This window comes from Rhopalosiphum padi, chromosome 3 (genome assembly GCF_020882245.1).
Source record: "Rhopalosiphum padi isolate XX-2018 chromosome 3, ASM2088224v1, whole genome shotgun sequence".
NCBI classification, from domain to species: domain Eukaryota; kingdom Metazoa; phylum Arthropoda; class Insecta; order Hemiptera; family Aphididae; genus Rhopalosiphum; species Rhopalosiphum padi.
Window position 1 is genome coordinate 15,216,720 of NC_083599.1, and position 18,023 is coordinate 15,234,742.

Below are 18,023 nucleotides of genomic sequence, written 5' to 3' on the forward strand. Positions count from 1 at the left end.
TGAGTACACAATCGCTAGACTGCACTCGCGTCAACAGTATTATTACAGCGCAAACCGCTATGATGTTATTATATTATTATAATAGTGATAAAATAATAATCGTTATTGAGTTGGCACGTATACGGTTTTGTGTGTACGAGGGATCTGCGGTGAACTATATAATGAAGTATAACGATTGTATTATCACGCCGTACAGTTTTATCGAGCCTTTTCTGACGAGAAACATCTTATTTTTATTTTTAACAAAATTTCGGTTTACTAATAAGGTTAGGGCGGTTATTTTTTATTCCCTACGTGCGATACATATTAACTGTGTTCACTGTGCCTGGGATCTTAGTCCTTTTTTCGGTTTCAGGTTTATGGTGGTTACAGTTCTTAATGCAACATAGTATGCCGGTTGTAGAAGTTATGGTAACCTAGGTTGTTTTTATCGTGTCAATATTAGAATATGTTATTAAAATGAGTAACGGAAAGCTGTGTATGAAAGAAATTATAGAATACAATTTTAGTTGAAAAATGAAAAAAATAAATTCTACTTTATAAACATTGATAGAATTTGTACTTCCAGAGATATAGGTATTGGTATTAGTTTCAACAGTACTTATAGATTTTATAGATTTTTATAGGTATCTGATTTTAGAATCAAATTCACAGCATATAAATATATATTATTTTAAAAAAAAATCATACATTATGCACAATATACACCGTTGATATAGTAGTACGTAATAACAAACTTAAAACTGATTTTTCAACCATGATAAGATTAAGTTAGGTTGTAAGTCATTATAATAAATATAACTATAGTTGAGGAAATGTCATTATGCCTTATACGCTATATCAGAAGTGAACGTCAAATTTACTATAATAATTTTCACCACGAGGATTAAAAAATCATTCTTTCAAACAATAGAAATGTTAGATTGAAACTCTGAACGTGTCGAGTTGTTAATGTTGGAAGTAAAATGTGTAATACATTATAATAAAATTAAATTTTAACTTAAATCTTAGCAACTAAAAGTAAAAATTATAGAAATTGACGTTTATGTTTGTTAAAAATCAAGGACAGGACTCATATCTGAGTATTTGTAAATATTAACTGTTAATATTTATTTTCCTTAAATCAAGTATTCATTTAATGGTGTAGTAACTAAAAAATTCAATTATTGAAATACATTTTTTTTTATTGAATTTATAATTAAATTTAAATGTTAATGTTGACTATTTTGTTTGTATTATTTATTTACATTTATTTATTTGTTGTGTAAATGATAAAGTACGAGTAACGTGAAAAAATAACATACATTTATTAGAATTTGATTTGTATTTTTAAGTTTATTTATTATACCATGATAGCACAAATATTAAATTATATAATTCAAAAGTGACGATGATCTCATGATCTCTATTATTCCATAAATGCGTCATTGTGACTAAAGTATATATGTGTATGTATACTAGTATACATATACGCTATAGATAGTTGCCGGCCGCCGATAACTTATTTTCTCGGCCAACAACGGTCAACTGACATATATTATATATCTATACAAGACCAGTTTGTGTCAAACGTCGTATGCACGAGACGTCAGTACGTCGCTACGATTTTATGTACAATCTCGTATCCACGAACTCTTACCTCTTTGTAGATTCAAATAATAACATTTATACAGTATAACATTGTTGTTATCAATTGGTCGCGCGTACACTCGACTAGTCAACTCCTTACCACACCCGTTTCGGTGGTTATATGTAGTTATCAATAATATTCACCACCTTATTTTGGATTCTCCACATTGTCGCGCACCATCTTCTGCCAGTTCCCATCATCGTCATACCTCTGTTATCGTTATCAAGGTGTATAGTGATGAGTTGCCGTTTAATTATTTGCGTATTTTATTTTATATTTGTAACTAACATTAGAAACGTTTTTTTCGCTGTATTTTATAGAAATATTGTCAATTTTACGTGAACCTTACGCTCGCGCCGATAGCATATAATAATTTATTAGAATTTTTCATTCTTCATTTGCCTACTTTTCATTTAACCAATATGGTGTCCCTTGTATATTATAATATGGATTGTTATGCGAACGTCTATGTTATATTATTAGATTCTGAGTGGGGCGATGAATGTATTGTTTTTATATATTGATACGATTTGTGTGGTGTTGTCTTTTTTATTTTTATGTGTCATCACCTTTTAGAACAATAAAAATGCTTCAATTTTAAGTTGCAGCATAAATTATCTTGTAGGAATGTAAATATGGTCGATACTTGGGATAAAAAAGTAAAAATTCACAGTATTTTTCAAAATCGTTGAGAAAAACCAAATAAAAACGGGAATTTTTACGTAAAACTAATTTTTGATAAAATTGATTTTATTTTTTAGTGTTCCTCAAAAATTAATAACTGAGCATATACTTTGCTAAATACACCTAACGAATATTTTAGAAATATTAATCATATAATATTAATAGCTTTTAAACTATTTTTATCACAAATTATAAATCTATTTACGTCATTTATAACTCTATTGAATTATAAGTTATAGTTAATAATTTTTGATAACAATAATAATATATTATAACACATCATAAACAACTAATCGTTAAAAATATAATGTAAATAATATATTTTTTTTTATTATATGAACATTTTCATTATAATTTATTATTATATAATACAATATATCCTAGGCTAAAAGACCGTTTTCACTCATAATCCATTATGCAATAATATATAATTATTAACATGTACAGTACTGTGAACTACTCAACATCTATAATGTATACCAGAGCGACAAAGCGGTACTCACTTGCCAGCTTTTTTTCATTTTAAGATATTATAGTTCCAAATTGTTGTAAAAAAAATGTAATTATAATTTATTATATTTTATCACAATAATTATTAATATTTATTGATTTTTATACTCGTAGTTATATAAAAATATATAAAACAAAACTTTTAAATAAAATATGAAAACTATAGGTAATTTTAAACTTGATAAGAGACCATCTCTTAGTTTGATAAATGAGGAATATCGCAACGATTTGTTGTTTGGTAATAAATTGGAGGAAAATGGTTATATGATTTAAATTAGTGTTGGTGGAATTAATATATATTTTTTTTTGTATAAAAAATCGTACAAATGGAATTTATATGAAATTGGTATAATTTTCTAAAAAAAATTAAACAAGAGTTCCAGTCAGTTTCCGGTTCTGAATTCCTTTTATGGTTTCTATTTAGCTAGGTATGATTATAATATACACATATTCCAAAAGATCCAATCTTGGCATTAGACTTTATAGAATAGACTACTTGAACGAAATAATGAAGTATCAGGAGGATATGTGCACATAAGTACCTATTATAAAACTACTGTTAGTTTATAAAATTATTTTAAAGTGGCCAGCACGCAATATACTTTACTTTTCATTCACTATGCACCACCTTACCTATGGATTTTTACCGTCTGTAATAAGTAGTGCACAGTAATATAATAATTCTATATACGTATTGGTGACAGAACGATGATAATAATAATATATTAGTATGTTACTGTGTACGGTCCAATGATTGGTAGTTTAGGAGAGTAGTAGTATATAGTACATATATAAATATATATGTAGTATGCATAATAATAATAATTTGTAATATGCATAATAATAATAATTTGTAATATTATTATGGAGCATGTGGAGAATAAGGGGCTGGTTACGGAAACAGCGGGAAGTGAGTACCTACCACTTGAACTGGATATTCGAATAATAAGGATAATAATGCTGTTCGATATGTAAATGTAAATGACCAACGTAACGCTTAATACTTAATAGAAAATTAATTAATAAAAAACAATTTAAATATTATTAAAATCTACGCTTTACACTTTTATCAGTTGGCACGATATTGTTTAAACATAATTTTATTTTGTTGGAACCTTGTAACCTGATAATACTATCATTGCTACCATATGATATGATGGTTAATCCAAAAAACGACAACTAAAATACAAACAGAGTTGATGTTTGTAAATTAATAGCCTAAAAATAAGAATAATATAATATACAGAAAAATTTATCTGATAACACTTGGCAGACATTTTAATAAATCCACGTGAAGTAAAAATTAAATAAAAACGAATCTTTTCTATTAATTTTTATTTAAAAGATTGATTATCAGGGTTCGACACTATAACATTTGCATATCGATTATAGGTAATATAACATAGCAGAATGAATCACTCTGAGAGTGATATACAAATACGTTTTATAGTACGGAGAATTCAAGTATACAATTTTGCATATTTTTAAATTGTTTGGTATATTGACGCATATTCCACGATTTTTAACAATTTATGTACTATATAATTGTTAAAAATGTATTAATTAAAATTTTGAACATTTAATTAAAACATTTTGCGGATAGTAATACTAATTGTGTAGCTATTTATCATATAGATGTTGTATATTACAGTGATCTATAAATAATCAACAAAAGCATTTTGAAATAATCAAAAACAATGTAGTTATCCGAGTTGGATAATCCTAATAAAAGAGCTTTTCTGTTTGAAAACGTTTGAAACAACGTATATAATAGTTTAATGCGATCACAGAGGTAAAAATTATATTAAGAATAACGATTGTTTAGTAAATATTTATGAATATTATATATACATTTATTTATTTTTTCAGAACATTCAAAAACCAATTTTTAAGAAATTTGATTTTTTATAAGTGTATAATAATAACAATAATACTAAAACTCGTAATAATTAAAAGTACAATAATAATGACAACATTTTTTTTCATATCTAATAAATCCTTTTTGTTAATTATTTTTTATGTGTTTTTTTTATTTTTAGTTCATATTTTTAATTTTATATTTAAATGCGTATTTTAGTGATTTTGAGTGCAGTAAGTCCCGAACCGCGTTGATTATATGCTATTATTTTATCGGATTTTGTTATAACAATTCGAATAATACTTCTAAAGTTATGAAATAATTATAGAAATAATAAATGTAATAATAATAATAATAAATTATTTAAATATCATTTAAAATGAATTGCTTAATTATTATTTAATTAGACTTTTTATATATAATTGTACACAGAACACGTAATCTTAACTTCAACAGAAATAAATTCGTTAAACTTCACACATTATAATTGGTTCTCAAATTTTCAATTCCCTACAGTTATTTTCCATTTAATTTCCATATTATATAATGGCTGATTTTTTAATTACAAATTTTATATATTTTAAGCTTCTAATTGTTTATACTTTAATTAATGGTATATTTAACTAATTTAAATTAAATAATTAGTGTTATTATAACAGCAACAATAAACCAATGATCATTATATTATTGTAGTTTGTTTATCACAGACATATTTATATTATAATACATATTAAGAAATCTGTGTCATAAGAATAACAAAATTGATAAATGATAATTATTGGAAAATCTTAATTAAAAAACTTTACTTTAACCTTATTGATAATTTACACAAAAATCATCCTATAAAAATAGGCTATTAAGTTAACAAAAAAAATATTAATCAATCTTTTTAAAATTCTTCGCTACTTTTTGATAATTGATAATATTATAACAATTTTTAGCCATAATAGTTTAACGAATAATAATTGATGTAACATTTTAATCATAGCATAACATTTTTGTAAGTTTTGTATTTTTGTTGTCTTATTCATGGCTTGTTATTAAATCTTGTAAACCTACGTTGTTTCCATAGATCTGACTAAATATTTTAAAAACATAAACAAAAAATAGGTTCAAAGAAAGCAAAACAATTTTTATATTATATTATATTGAAATATGCGATGAAAATATTGAGTACCTATATAAAAGTAACGATTTAAGTAACATCTTGTCAAACAATCGTTCATAAACGTATTCGTTGAAATATTTATACTACTTATTAAATTATTTGAAATAGTTATTCTCATACATTGAAATAATACGTTTTAATAATTTGTTATTTATTATAATATAACATTAAGACTTTTTATATGTTCATCTTATATAAATTGTTATATGTACAATGTATATATTTTTCAAAATGTGTTTCGATATGTTAGGATTTTTGCATTTAATAACAATCGTGTATAAAGTTAGTTTATTTAAAACAAAAATATAAATAGTAATGTTGTCGTGAATTAATTTACTTTAACAAAAGTACAAATTAGATTGATGTTTGATAAATGCTGCTGTATTAACTGTACATGTTTGTTCAAGAGGAATTTTGAGAAGTAATGCGGAAATGGTCTACTTTCGTTTATACAGTTCAGAGTACAAAAAAAGGGTGACCCTTAAATCAACACTTCCTATTGTAATCAAATTTGACGCTTGATGGTTATTTATTATCGAACCTAAGTCAAATGAAAAGAATTATAAAATATTAAAAAATGAATAGCAAATGATTGAAAAAAATCCAGAACTCCCATTAAAATAATTAGACTACTGAATAACTAAATTGAATGAATTGCAACATAAAACCATGTCATTGATCTAGAACGATTTACTTAATAGGCAATATAGGAGTTCGATAATTTAGTATCAACTATAAATAATGTTAACAATTTTATAATATGTAATTAATTTACAATCTACGCACTACGTAGTCAAATTGTATAAATGGGTCACTTATACTAGTTAAAGTTGTATAATATTTACCGTATGAGTATTCATAATATGCATTCAATTTATTTAGCTTAATTTGTGTTCGATTAAAAATAAAAATATATTTATAAATTATTTATTTAAGAGTTAAATTTCTGGAAAAAAAAATTGAGGAAGTTATTCTCCTGTATAGTAAGTACCTATCGATTTCTCAACTTCGTTTTTGAGTAGGATATTACAATTTGCTCAATTCAAATCCAAAGATTTCAAAGATAAATGATTAAAAGAGAAGCATCACCTGTACAATTTTATTTCTATGAATATTTTATTATAAGTTTGTATTGCTATTAAAACATTTATTTTTTTAATATAGTAGGATAAATAAATGTTTGTCAATAAACATTGTACATAATAATATGTATTATTTATATATTAATTATATTTTTTCATATAATGTTACAATTTGTTATTAACCTAAGAGTAAATACAGAATAATGTAGAACGGCGTGTTATACCATGAACATATATGTTAAAATATATATTTTGTTGTAATATATGTTTAAAAAACTTCAAATGAGTACATATAATTTTAAAAATGATGAAAATATTCAATTTCCTATGAATATATAGTACCACAAAAATCTCCGAATATATTCTATTTCTTTTTTAACATCAAATATTGTCGAAATTAGAACTATAAAAAAATGTGTGCATTTTTAGATTTTTAATATCCAGTTAGAAAACAATTTGAATAACTTTGTACTACATTTTCAAGATGGAAAATTTCATAAGTTTTACTAAAAAATAATTTATGACTGAAGAATTTTGGAAAAATTAAACTTCAAACACTTATAGAAAAAATTGGTGACTAAGTGTCGAAGTATATTGAATATAAATAATTTATAAACATGGTATAGTTTAAAATATATTTTGAAACTTTTCGAGTTATATAAGTATAGATATTTAAAGTTTTTATTTACGCTCTGTCAAATGCTTGAAAATGTTATATAAGATCCAACAATACGTCAAAAACGTTATGAGTAAATTTTCAATATTTTGTTATGAACGTTTAATGTTGGAACTCGTCTTATATGTTAAAATGTATGTTTAAGATGCATTCGTTTTTAATATTCATATCTAAAGTGAGTATTTAATAAGAGTTCTAGGTATGTTTTATATACAAAAATATAAGAATTATTATTAAAAATAAATTGAGAAAAATTTCAAAATATTTTTTTATGAGGATCTGAAGTTTAAATGTTGACAAATTTGTATATCCATGTGTAAAATAACGAATTCTTATCAAACGATATTAGTTTTTTTTTAAATATAATAAAGTTTTTTAACACTAACAACTTAAACATTTTCATTGGTTCTTAAAATATAATTTTCTATACTCAATGAAATGTTCAAAATTATTAGACTATATTTTATAAATTGATAAGAAAAAAATTTAAACATATGCAAATATACTCAGTAATATTATAGACTCCGATCGTCTCCGCTCAGGTGGTTTAAATTGATCTTAGACATTTTGATGACAATTATTAAAGTCATTAAATTATCATTATTATATTTGTGTCTATTATAAAAACGAATATAATGTATCGCCACTACCGAGCAATGAGCCGAATGTACCGAAAAATGACTTAACTTATTCGGCTGTGGAATTAAGGGTGTTCAGTGACGTCGTAAGATATTATGTAATATTTTCTCATTTATTCCGAATGATGTTCTATTATCAAACAATGTGTTATACGTCGCATAGCCGATCATAATACAACGAGTGAGGTACAATAATAGTATATTCAGAGGTATTACACGGGACCAGTGGGTCCTTAACCGGTGGGTAGGCGTGAATATAGCGGATTTACTTGAAGTCGGGCCGGCGCCGAGCCGAACCGAAAATCACGGATCACTTGTTTCCGGAAACCGGATTCGGCGGACGTGCACGACGGACACTGGCAGTTGTTCCTGAGCCAAGCGTGAGGGTACCCACTTCCGCCGCCGCAGCCGTCGTCCAGCCGAATTTCGGGTCGCCCGTTGCCGCCGGACGAGTCGGTCGCGGACCACCGCCGGACACCGCCGCCGCCGCCGTTCATATTTGCCGTCCGATATCCGCTCGGTGGCTGCGCGGCTAGCGTGTACGAGCGCGCGTGCGGTGCACTTTTCGCCGGCCAAACGACGATCGGAAACCACTCGCGATCTACGGCGAACTCGGCCAGCAGCGGTTTTGCGGATTTTTCGTTTCCACGAGACGAAAAGACGAACGGTTCGCACCGGACGACGCGAAAGACGGGACGCGTGACTGCGTACTATTAATGTACTGTCGAGGACGGAACCGGAACGGCGTGTTCGAGTTCGCACGCCGTCCGTCGGACATCGCGGGCCTCGTATCGCGTGCGGCGCGCGATGGGAGTGGGGCCGACCGAATCGGTTGCGTCGACCGCTTATGGCGTGGCACCGCGTCCGATCCGGTTGATGTTTACGATATTATAATTATTTATGATGATATAAATTATTGCGGCGAGGCGGCGGTGGCGAGTATCGAATTATTATTATTATCGGTCACTATAATATACTTATTACAACACGACGGTGTATATACTTTCGATGGGCGATTGAAGCGGGTCAGTTTGGGTATCGATTCGGGTCCCTCAGCTACAGTATACCTACGGCTATAGTATAATATATACGGCTATCTAGTAAAATTATAATCCATATTATATTCGGTGCATACTAATCGAGTGTTTACCGGTGTGAAAGTAAAATAAATGTCAATATATCAAGTCCATAGATTTTATTTTTTTATTTTGCACGTGTTATTACAATATACGTATATCACGCATTTCTATAGTTCCGATTGAAATAAAAATATTAACAGTGTTAAAATACTGGTTAATAACACCTATTACCAGTGGCATAGCCAAAGTGGGGGGGGGGGGGGGCTAAAGGGGCCCCTTGGCCGTATTTTTTATATTATTTTGAAATATTAGATTTTGAACGGAGTGAGGAATGTATTGATTTTACAATGATATATGTTTTTTTTATTTTTGTGTCTGTCATCACGTTTTGGAGTAGAATAATGTTTTGATTTTTGACTTCAGCCCCTCTTTAAAAAGAAAAATTAATGTAGTTGGTATACTTTGGGGGGGGGGGGTCAAAAGTAAAAAATTTCCAGTAGTTTCAAAAGTGTCAGAAAATACCTTAAAAAAGTAACGGAAAAACGGGAATTTTTATGTATAATCAGTTTTTGACAAAATCGATTTGCTGTAACTCAAAAACGAACCATTGTAAATACATGAAATTTTCACCAAGTCTTTATATTAGCGTTATCTATTTGCAATTAAATTTTCAAAATATTTTGACTTTTTTTAATCTATTCATAGACAATTGAAACCAGAGCAATACTCACTTGTCTATCCTTTTTAAATTTAAATTTTGAAATTGTCTTACAAATTTTAATTATTTAAAATATAATTAAAATTGTAAATACGCTAACGTTAAATCAAAGTTAATATGTTATCAGTATTTTTGTTTTGTTGTTGTTTTTGATTTTCAACAACTCAAGTTAAAATTATTTAGCCCCCCATAAAAAAATCCTGGCTACGCCTCTGCCTATTAGCAAAATAAATTGCAGTATCATAACTAATGAAAACAAAATTCGAAAATAAATTCGACCATTACAAACAAAATATATATCAAAATTTAAATACGTCGAAAATTTATCGTCAAAGTATTTACCGATATAATATTATATACCTTATAATATACTATGTGTATAGAAGACAATATTGTATGGTTGTATAGCACTATAATAGCTTAAAGATAGAAAAATGATTGTATACATTTTTACAACAATTTTAGAAAATATGTTTTCAGAAACACCAAAACAGTCGAAAAAGTAGTTTAATAATCACGTCTAGTAGTTGGTAATTAACATTTTTTCATTATACTTTTGTTCGTTACATGCCGTAGAAGCTACTACACTTACAATAATAATAAGTGCTGTAAATTAAAATATTTCATTTTCGCAGACGGAGACACACCTAAAAAGATTATCTCGTGAAATTTTTACACTTAAACCAAAATAATACACCTAGCGTTGTATATCCAATCCGCCGCAGATTTTTCAACCAAGTGAGGAACTACTCTAACATGATGATGACAATGAGCTGCGGTGTACTAAAACCATAATGCAGAAAACGCTTTATTTTATAATTGTTCGTTTCTACCCCGACGCAGTCAGGTGATACAACCACTATTTTATATAATGTACGGAGTAGATATATAGTGAACTTTGCTGTACGATAATATAATATTATGTAAATATTGTCATCGGATCGCGTATATTATGCATGCGAGTTGTTGTATTATACTAAGCGTGTTCGTCCTAAAATAAGGTCACATTACAGAGTCATATATTAATGTATTACTATAATATTGATATTATCTACAATCTACTATGTATCTATTCGCGTGAGACAGGTCTGAGGAGTGGGATATTTTTCTCTCTCCCTATACACAAAAATACATTTTTAACCTTTTCCTGGGTAAAACAAAATTAATCCAATAATATTGAGAACCTACCTATGGCGTATTCATATTGATTTTATATTCACATTTGAAAATGTTTGTATGATTAAATATAAGTTGAATATAACGTGCGGTACCTACTTTTATAATATAATATTTATTATAAATAAAAAAAAATATATTTGCATGATAAACGTTTTAAATTAATGGCCAGACGTGGATCCGTTAGGTAGTGGCGTATGATGTCTACTCCTGTTTTTCATTGTCACGCTGCTTTGTATGTGGAGAAGGTTTCCGGTGACACGTTGGCCCCAACGACTTTGTATTGTTATAACAAGCGTGACGTGTTTTATGCAGAGAGATAAGCTGTACATGCCACCCAGACCGAACAATTCGTTACAAATGAACTTGTTAACAGTATATTGATTTGTTAATCAAAAATCGAACGATAAAAATTGAATTGAGCTTTCTTATTACATAGCCTATCACACAATCTGTCCACTAAAACGCGTATAAAAATAAAATAAAAGTTTTGATTAAAATTTTAACTGCACAGAGAAATAGAAAAATGACTGATTGCTAAACGTACTATAAAATTATACTTAGTACGTTATTTTTAAAAATTGATTTTTTTTTTTTTGAAATATGAGAAAGTAGTGTTTGAATTTAAAAAGTGCTGATATTGGAGTACTGATTTACTATTACATTGGTAGTTTTTTCGATGTTTGATAATAATATACTAAATACAATTGACACTATAAAAGCTTCCTTTATTAACGTATGCTACTTGTTATATTATAATGATAATAATTTATCCTTTGGTGTCTTTTTATCGATTTTTTACCTATACAAAAAAAAAATGGGAAATTGGAGCTAATGACCTATATTCAAAGCACAACTTGTATTCAACGCAACTCTTTCAAAGCGTTTTGGTCTATCGACATGGAGGTGATGACTATATATATATATATTATATATATTATATATATGAGACATCTAAGGATCATAAAAAAAGTAAAAACGGTAAAAGTAAATTTAGAATCTTACACATAAATACATAATACCTACTGTATAAAATATATTATGATAAGTAGAGAAAATAAAGTGATATGACCGCGAAAACGAAACTCAATAATAAGTTTTGCTTCTTTATTTCACACATTACACATAACTTTATTAGTCGTTTTCTACACCTATATTATAGTTACTTAATAAATTTATATGACTCCACTTAGGCACTGATCCATTAAATATTGAACAATATAATATATTAATTGTAATTAATAAAAACATTTCAGGTTAAAATTGTTATGAGTTCATCACGTTTAAAATTAAAAAAAAAAAAAATTCTAGGCTTATTATAAATTACTAATTACTTATTTATTATTGTTGCCTACATTTTATTAACAAAAATGATGAGGATATTAAAAAAGCATAAGTGGCATATAACACGTGTTATTTCTTCTACAATAATAAGTATGTTTTAACTAAACTTTTTACAATGTAAAATCGTGATTGATATGTGATAAGTTATCACTGACAACGTAGGGTACGGATTTTTATGCAAACACATAGTTTTATTGAATACAGATTTTTTAATTTTGATTAAGACGAGCACATGTCACACTTCTCCGATAAAATTAAACGCATTCATATTTAAATATTTTCACACATTTTGAAGTATTTTCTTGAATATTTTATAAATTAATACATATGTTTCGTATTTTCATATTTACCTATTTTCAGATATTAAATTGATAATAACCATTATTCTGTGAGAAATATATTCAATACGCCGTCAACCTTAACAGAGAACGTTATATTAAAATATTAAATTAAAAAAAAAAAAATTTGTCTGTTTTTCTATTCAGTACTTTTATTTTTCATATTTTATGTGATTTTAAACATTATAAAAACGATCGTTAAATAATAACATTTTGTTATAAGTATTCCGTGTTTTGTATACATATTTTGATAAAAAATAACAACATGGATATTTACACACATTATTTGAAACTTTAATATTATTACATATAATAATAATAATAATCAGTGCCGTAGCGATAAGTTTAATGCACGTGCTTCAATAATAATACCAACAGCCTTAAGCGCGGAAGTGTCAAACTTGCATATTACGTAGGTATAGCTCTGTTGAAGGAACGACGAATTCTTGCGAATTTGTCATTTATGGTACTGCACCGCCCCGAAATCGTTATTTATTATAATGACGAAGTGGAAAATTATTGCCCGCAATCCGTATACACGTACTACGTATCTTTATACCGAAATCGATATCGCCTTCCGCGGTCCCTGCACCGCGCGCCCGACGGTATAATATAAGGCAAATATTATTATAATGTGTACCTAATCATCGACCAAAACACAAGATTTCCAGGACGAATGTCACACGTGCAGTTCCGGCGGCCGGCAATTTCGCAGGAATATAATATTATACTTACACGGCGACAACAGCGAGGCGTTATTATAATCTCTTACCGCAGCCGTCGTATCGTCTTTGCTAGACGACGCGGCGTAGGCCGGAGCCGAGGGATGATATTTTGCTAAGCCTCCCCCGCGCGCGCACACGTCCCTTTCTATATTATATCCGCAATTATGCGTCGTGTACCTATAATAATAAATATTATTATTATCGTTATTGTCGTCTACACGATATTATATACACCCACCCACACACACACACACACACCGTTTTACCGGGGTCGGTCCCCGCTCGTACGAGATAAACACTTAACGACTTAATGCTCCCTCTGTGGCCTGGCGGCGGCGGCGGCCGAGAGGACTGATTACCCGTAGCGCAGTACCTATACACGCGTCTGTGTAATATAAATTATATGCCGTTCGCTAGTGGTTTCAGCTGAGCATTCCGGCGACAAAGGCTGCTTTATCACTATATATATATATACGTTATTTTACCAGCCAAAAACCTTTCGGCAGGTAGTGCGTATATTATCATCATCGTGTGTACAGTTTTACCGACGTCATACCTAAATGCTACTTATACGTATGCATTTATAACAGGCGTGTGCGAAGACGACTTTTATTCGTTTTTATTTCTCGCGTTACGTCATAAAACGACGAGTATTGTAATTGTAAACGTACACGTGATGTATAATATTACTATTATATTACTATGATATACACGGCAAAGGTACGAGAGAGAAAAAATTAACGTCTCGATTTTAATCATTAATATCGTAATTTATTCAAAGCCCATTCTGCAGTGTTTAAACTCCGCGGAACTTATTTTCATGCGTTATTCTGCATATTATATACTCGTAGAGCATAGCTTTGCACGCTATGCATATTGCAGTACACTATAATAGGAATAATAATAATAAAAAAACAACGCGTAAGCAAAATATTCGATTTGACATTGTTTTAAATATTCAAGTGTTTTTAACGAATGTTCAAATGGGATTTAAAATGTGTATTTAAGAACTTTATAAATTGAATATGTTATCACGTGTCAAAAACGCACCTCTCCGCGAATGCTACACACCCAAAACATTTCAGACTTAATAATCGCACAACTACAATAATAATATTGTTTTTCCTTAACCCCGAAGTTCCGATTTTTTCTTGATTAAATTTGATGTACATTAATTGTTATTTATATGCACTTATAGATTTGAAGTGCTTTAACGACTGTGTTGTAAAAATGAAAAAGTAATAGATAGGTATACATAAAAAATTAAACATGATTATCATTAAAGAAAAATATAACATACAAATTGAATACGAATGTCGTAACTAAGTAGCGTCGTTGAACTTTTTTCAACTGCAATAAATATTTACCAATTATATATAGAGCGTACTTATACTATGGATGTACGTAAACTTGAAGTGAAGCATTTTTAGTAAATAAGTTAGTAGGTACATATTTAATATTTACTAAGGGGGAAAAAATCAAGATTCTTTTGAAGAATACGTAATTGGTTTTGGTTGAAATTTCTTTCTCCGATTTTTATTTAAAAATAACAGTGTCTATTTTTCTTAAGTTAATAAAATCCAGAAAAATTTATTAGCTATTGAATATTTTACAGTTCTACAAATTCAAAATATAAGAAATCGTATTATGCTTTATTAGAAATACTAATAAAAATAATCTAATATTATATTTGATAAATACGTCTGAAAAGTTTGTTATGCACCGTTTTTTTTGTAGTTATGATATATTTCCATACATTTAGCTATGCACATAATAAATACGTTTTGTTAGTAGTATAAATATTGTGTTATTATATATTTATATAATAATATTATGTATACAAATTTAATTTGTAGATGCTCATATTATTTTCATTCAGATTACTATATTCATGATAATTAATTACCAAATAAAATACTTAAATGGATATGTATATATTTTGACACTCCCTATTTCTTTATGTTTGCTCGTTACACAATGCTATTTCACTACGTATAATTTTATGTGTAGTACACTTTGTAGTGAAGAGGAAACGCGTGTAGAAAGCTCCTTGTGGAGGAACGACTACGTAGCTGATTCAGCAAGTAAGTCTATGCATTATTATTATTTTATCTACCTATATATAGTGTCACGCTATTATATTATGTGTCATATTATTAACGAACGTTGAACCAGACACAAAAAAAAAAAATGCATCGCTCATAGTACCAGTGTGGCATAATCTACGTATAGTAACATCGAAAACTTCAAAAAATTGGATACCTATTTTAAGGAGTATATTATTATAATATAATATTATTATATATTATGATTTATGACAATAATCTTAAAACGAAATCCACAGAAAGTACCAGGTCATACGTAGAACACGAAGACCCAAATATACCGATGGAGATGATTTAAATATGATTTGAATAATTTGAGTAAAAACGCAAACGCGAAAAAAAAAATGCGCATGAGAATATTATTATACGAACACCACTGTCATGCGGCCGATCGTTGGCTCGGGTTCACCGGCAGTCGCCGAAATCGACCTGCACCATATAATATGTTAAATAGTAGGGTCAAGGGTAGGTATAAATTATGTACGTATATATTATATTGTATACCTACTGTTACATGATATGATAATCACATAATATGAGCGATCGTTTCATGGACACGTCAAAAAATAATGTCAATATATAGGTATATTTATTTTTTTATGATTATTATTTATTGTAATTTTTATTCATCCACTCACTTGAGATTTTTACTTAGATACACGTAGGTATGAACCGTTTTTTTTTTCTATTCAATTTCGTACAGTATTTTTGCGAGTGGAGTGAGTGTCGTTTATCGATTGCATTGTGCGATGTTCGACTAGCGATTGTTTGGCACGACGTTAAAACAAAATATGTATATGTGTGTGTGTGTGTGTGTGTGTGTATGTGTGTGTGTGTGCATACAATGGGAATAGTAATCGCAGTAATAATATAGTGACAGTAAGAGTGGTATATCATACATCATTCAACTATAATATAATGCATATTACAGTAAATAGCCAGTCGGATGAAAATTAGATTATATAGTTACGATAAAAGTTCAACAGGACGAACATTTTTTTTTCCATCTCGGTAATTATTATGGACCTCGACCGGCGCGAGAGAAGGGTTGGGATATCTTTATATTTGCCCCGTCAAAATTAAAATGCGTAAAAATCGCCAACCTCAATATTTCTTCCTCGAGGTGTCTGCGCATAATAATTTACCCTATAATACCTATCGGGAAAGCGTTGTGGAATTGGCCGAGTTCCACGGACGTCCGTCGCGCAGTAGCTCATTACTATGCAGACGATCCACGAAAGATATTGTGATTAACCACTTGTTCGTAATGAAATTACCCGAAGACGGACGGACAGGGTTAACCGACTTGTTCCTAGACAGCTCGCGTGTACCTATTATAGTGACGTCGTTTGCCAGTATTAAAGGCAGTGGCGCGCGCGCGCCCCGCCGTTATTCGTGTCTGCGCTCTTCGCCGTCTGTCCGAATTTATTAATTGTATATACAATTATGAACTGTAGTGTTGTAGACATCGTCACGTGCTCTGATGAGCTATACAATACAACACGGGTATGTCGACGTAGAATTACATATTCCGGTACGTAATAAGGGAAGAAAGGTACAATAATATCGTACATAATTTATGGGATATGCCTATACCAATTATTATATAGTAATACACATCGTCGAATCGTGTTAGTCGACAACAATATAAAGTCGTAACTCATTATTTTTAATATTATAAAATACTTTTTTTGTACGGAATTAATGCGACGCATCAGGTGCGGACGAGAGCTGCGCAGTAGTTTTAACCATCAGACAAATGCAGATGCGCATAAAATTGTAATCTAAAGAAATAAGGTGTGCGGGGCATGTATCACACGCGATACAATAGTAGGATCATCGCTCGAACGCATGAACTCGAGGACGCGCGAACCGTGGGAATACGACGGCGGTCGCTTGACCAGAAGGGATATGATCAGAATAGTGGGAAAAATATCTATACAAGAGGATCGGAAATATGCCTTTTTTCATACGCGATTTATCAGTCAGAGCGAGCACCTTCGCGCCAGTTTAGATCACAATTGTATTAGCTTGGATTTAGAAATATTTTTAAAAAAATAAACCACATACACTGTTGTATACGTGAACCGCAAATATATAATATATATTTTCGAATAATATTTAAAAATATAAAAAATATTTAATAGTTGAGTTTTAACATTTAGCAATATAAATTATAATACTATATGTGTTACGCTATACTTATGAAAATATATAAAATACAAATACAAGTAGGTAAATTTACATTTGAAACCATGGATAGAGATAATTAAAATAATTGATAACGCCGAT

At 29.4% G+C, this 18,023-nt stretch overlaps 1 protein-coding gene across 1 annotated transcript in view; it reads right to left on the reverse strand.

Moving 5' to 3' along the window:
• Positions 1–9,033, reverse strand: part of LOC132927206 (gamma-butyrobetaine dioxygenase-like) — a 32,974-nt gene extending 23,941 nt beyond the window's left edge. The window contains exon 1 of the mRNA XM_060991690.1: positions 8,516–9,033. Within this exon, the coding sequence (XP_060847673.1) occupies positions 8,516–8,743 (228 nt within the window). The 5' untranslated portion in view covers positions 8,744–9,033. The remainder of the gene's footprint in view (positions 1–8,515) is intronic.
• Positions 9,034–18,023: the final 8,990 nt, after the last annotated feature.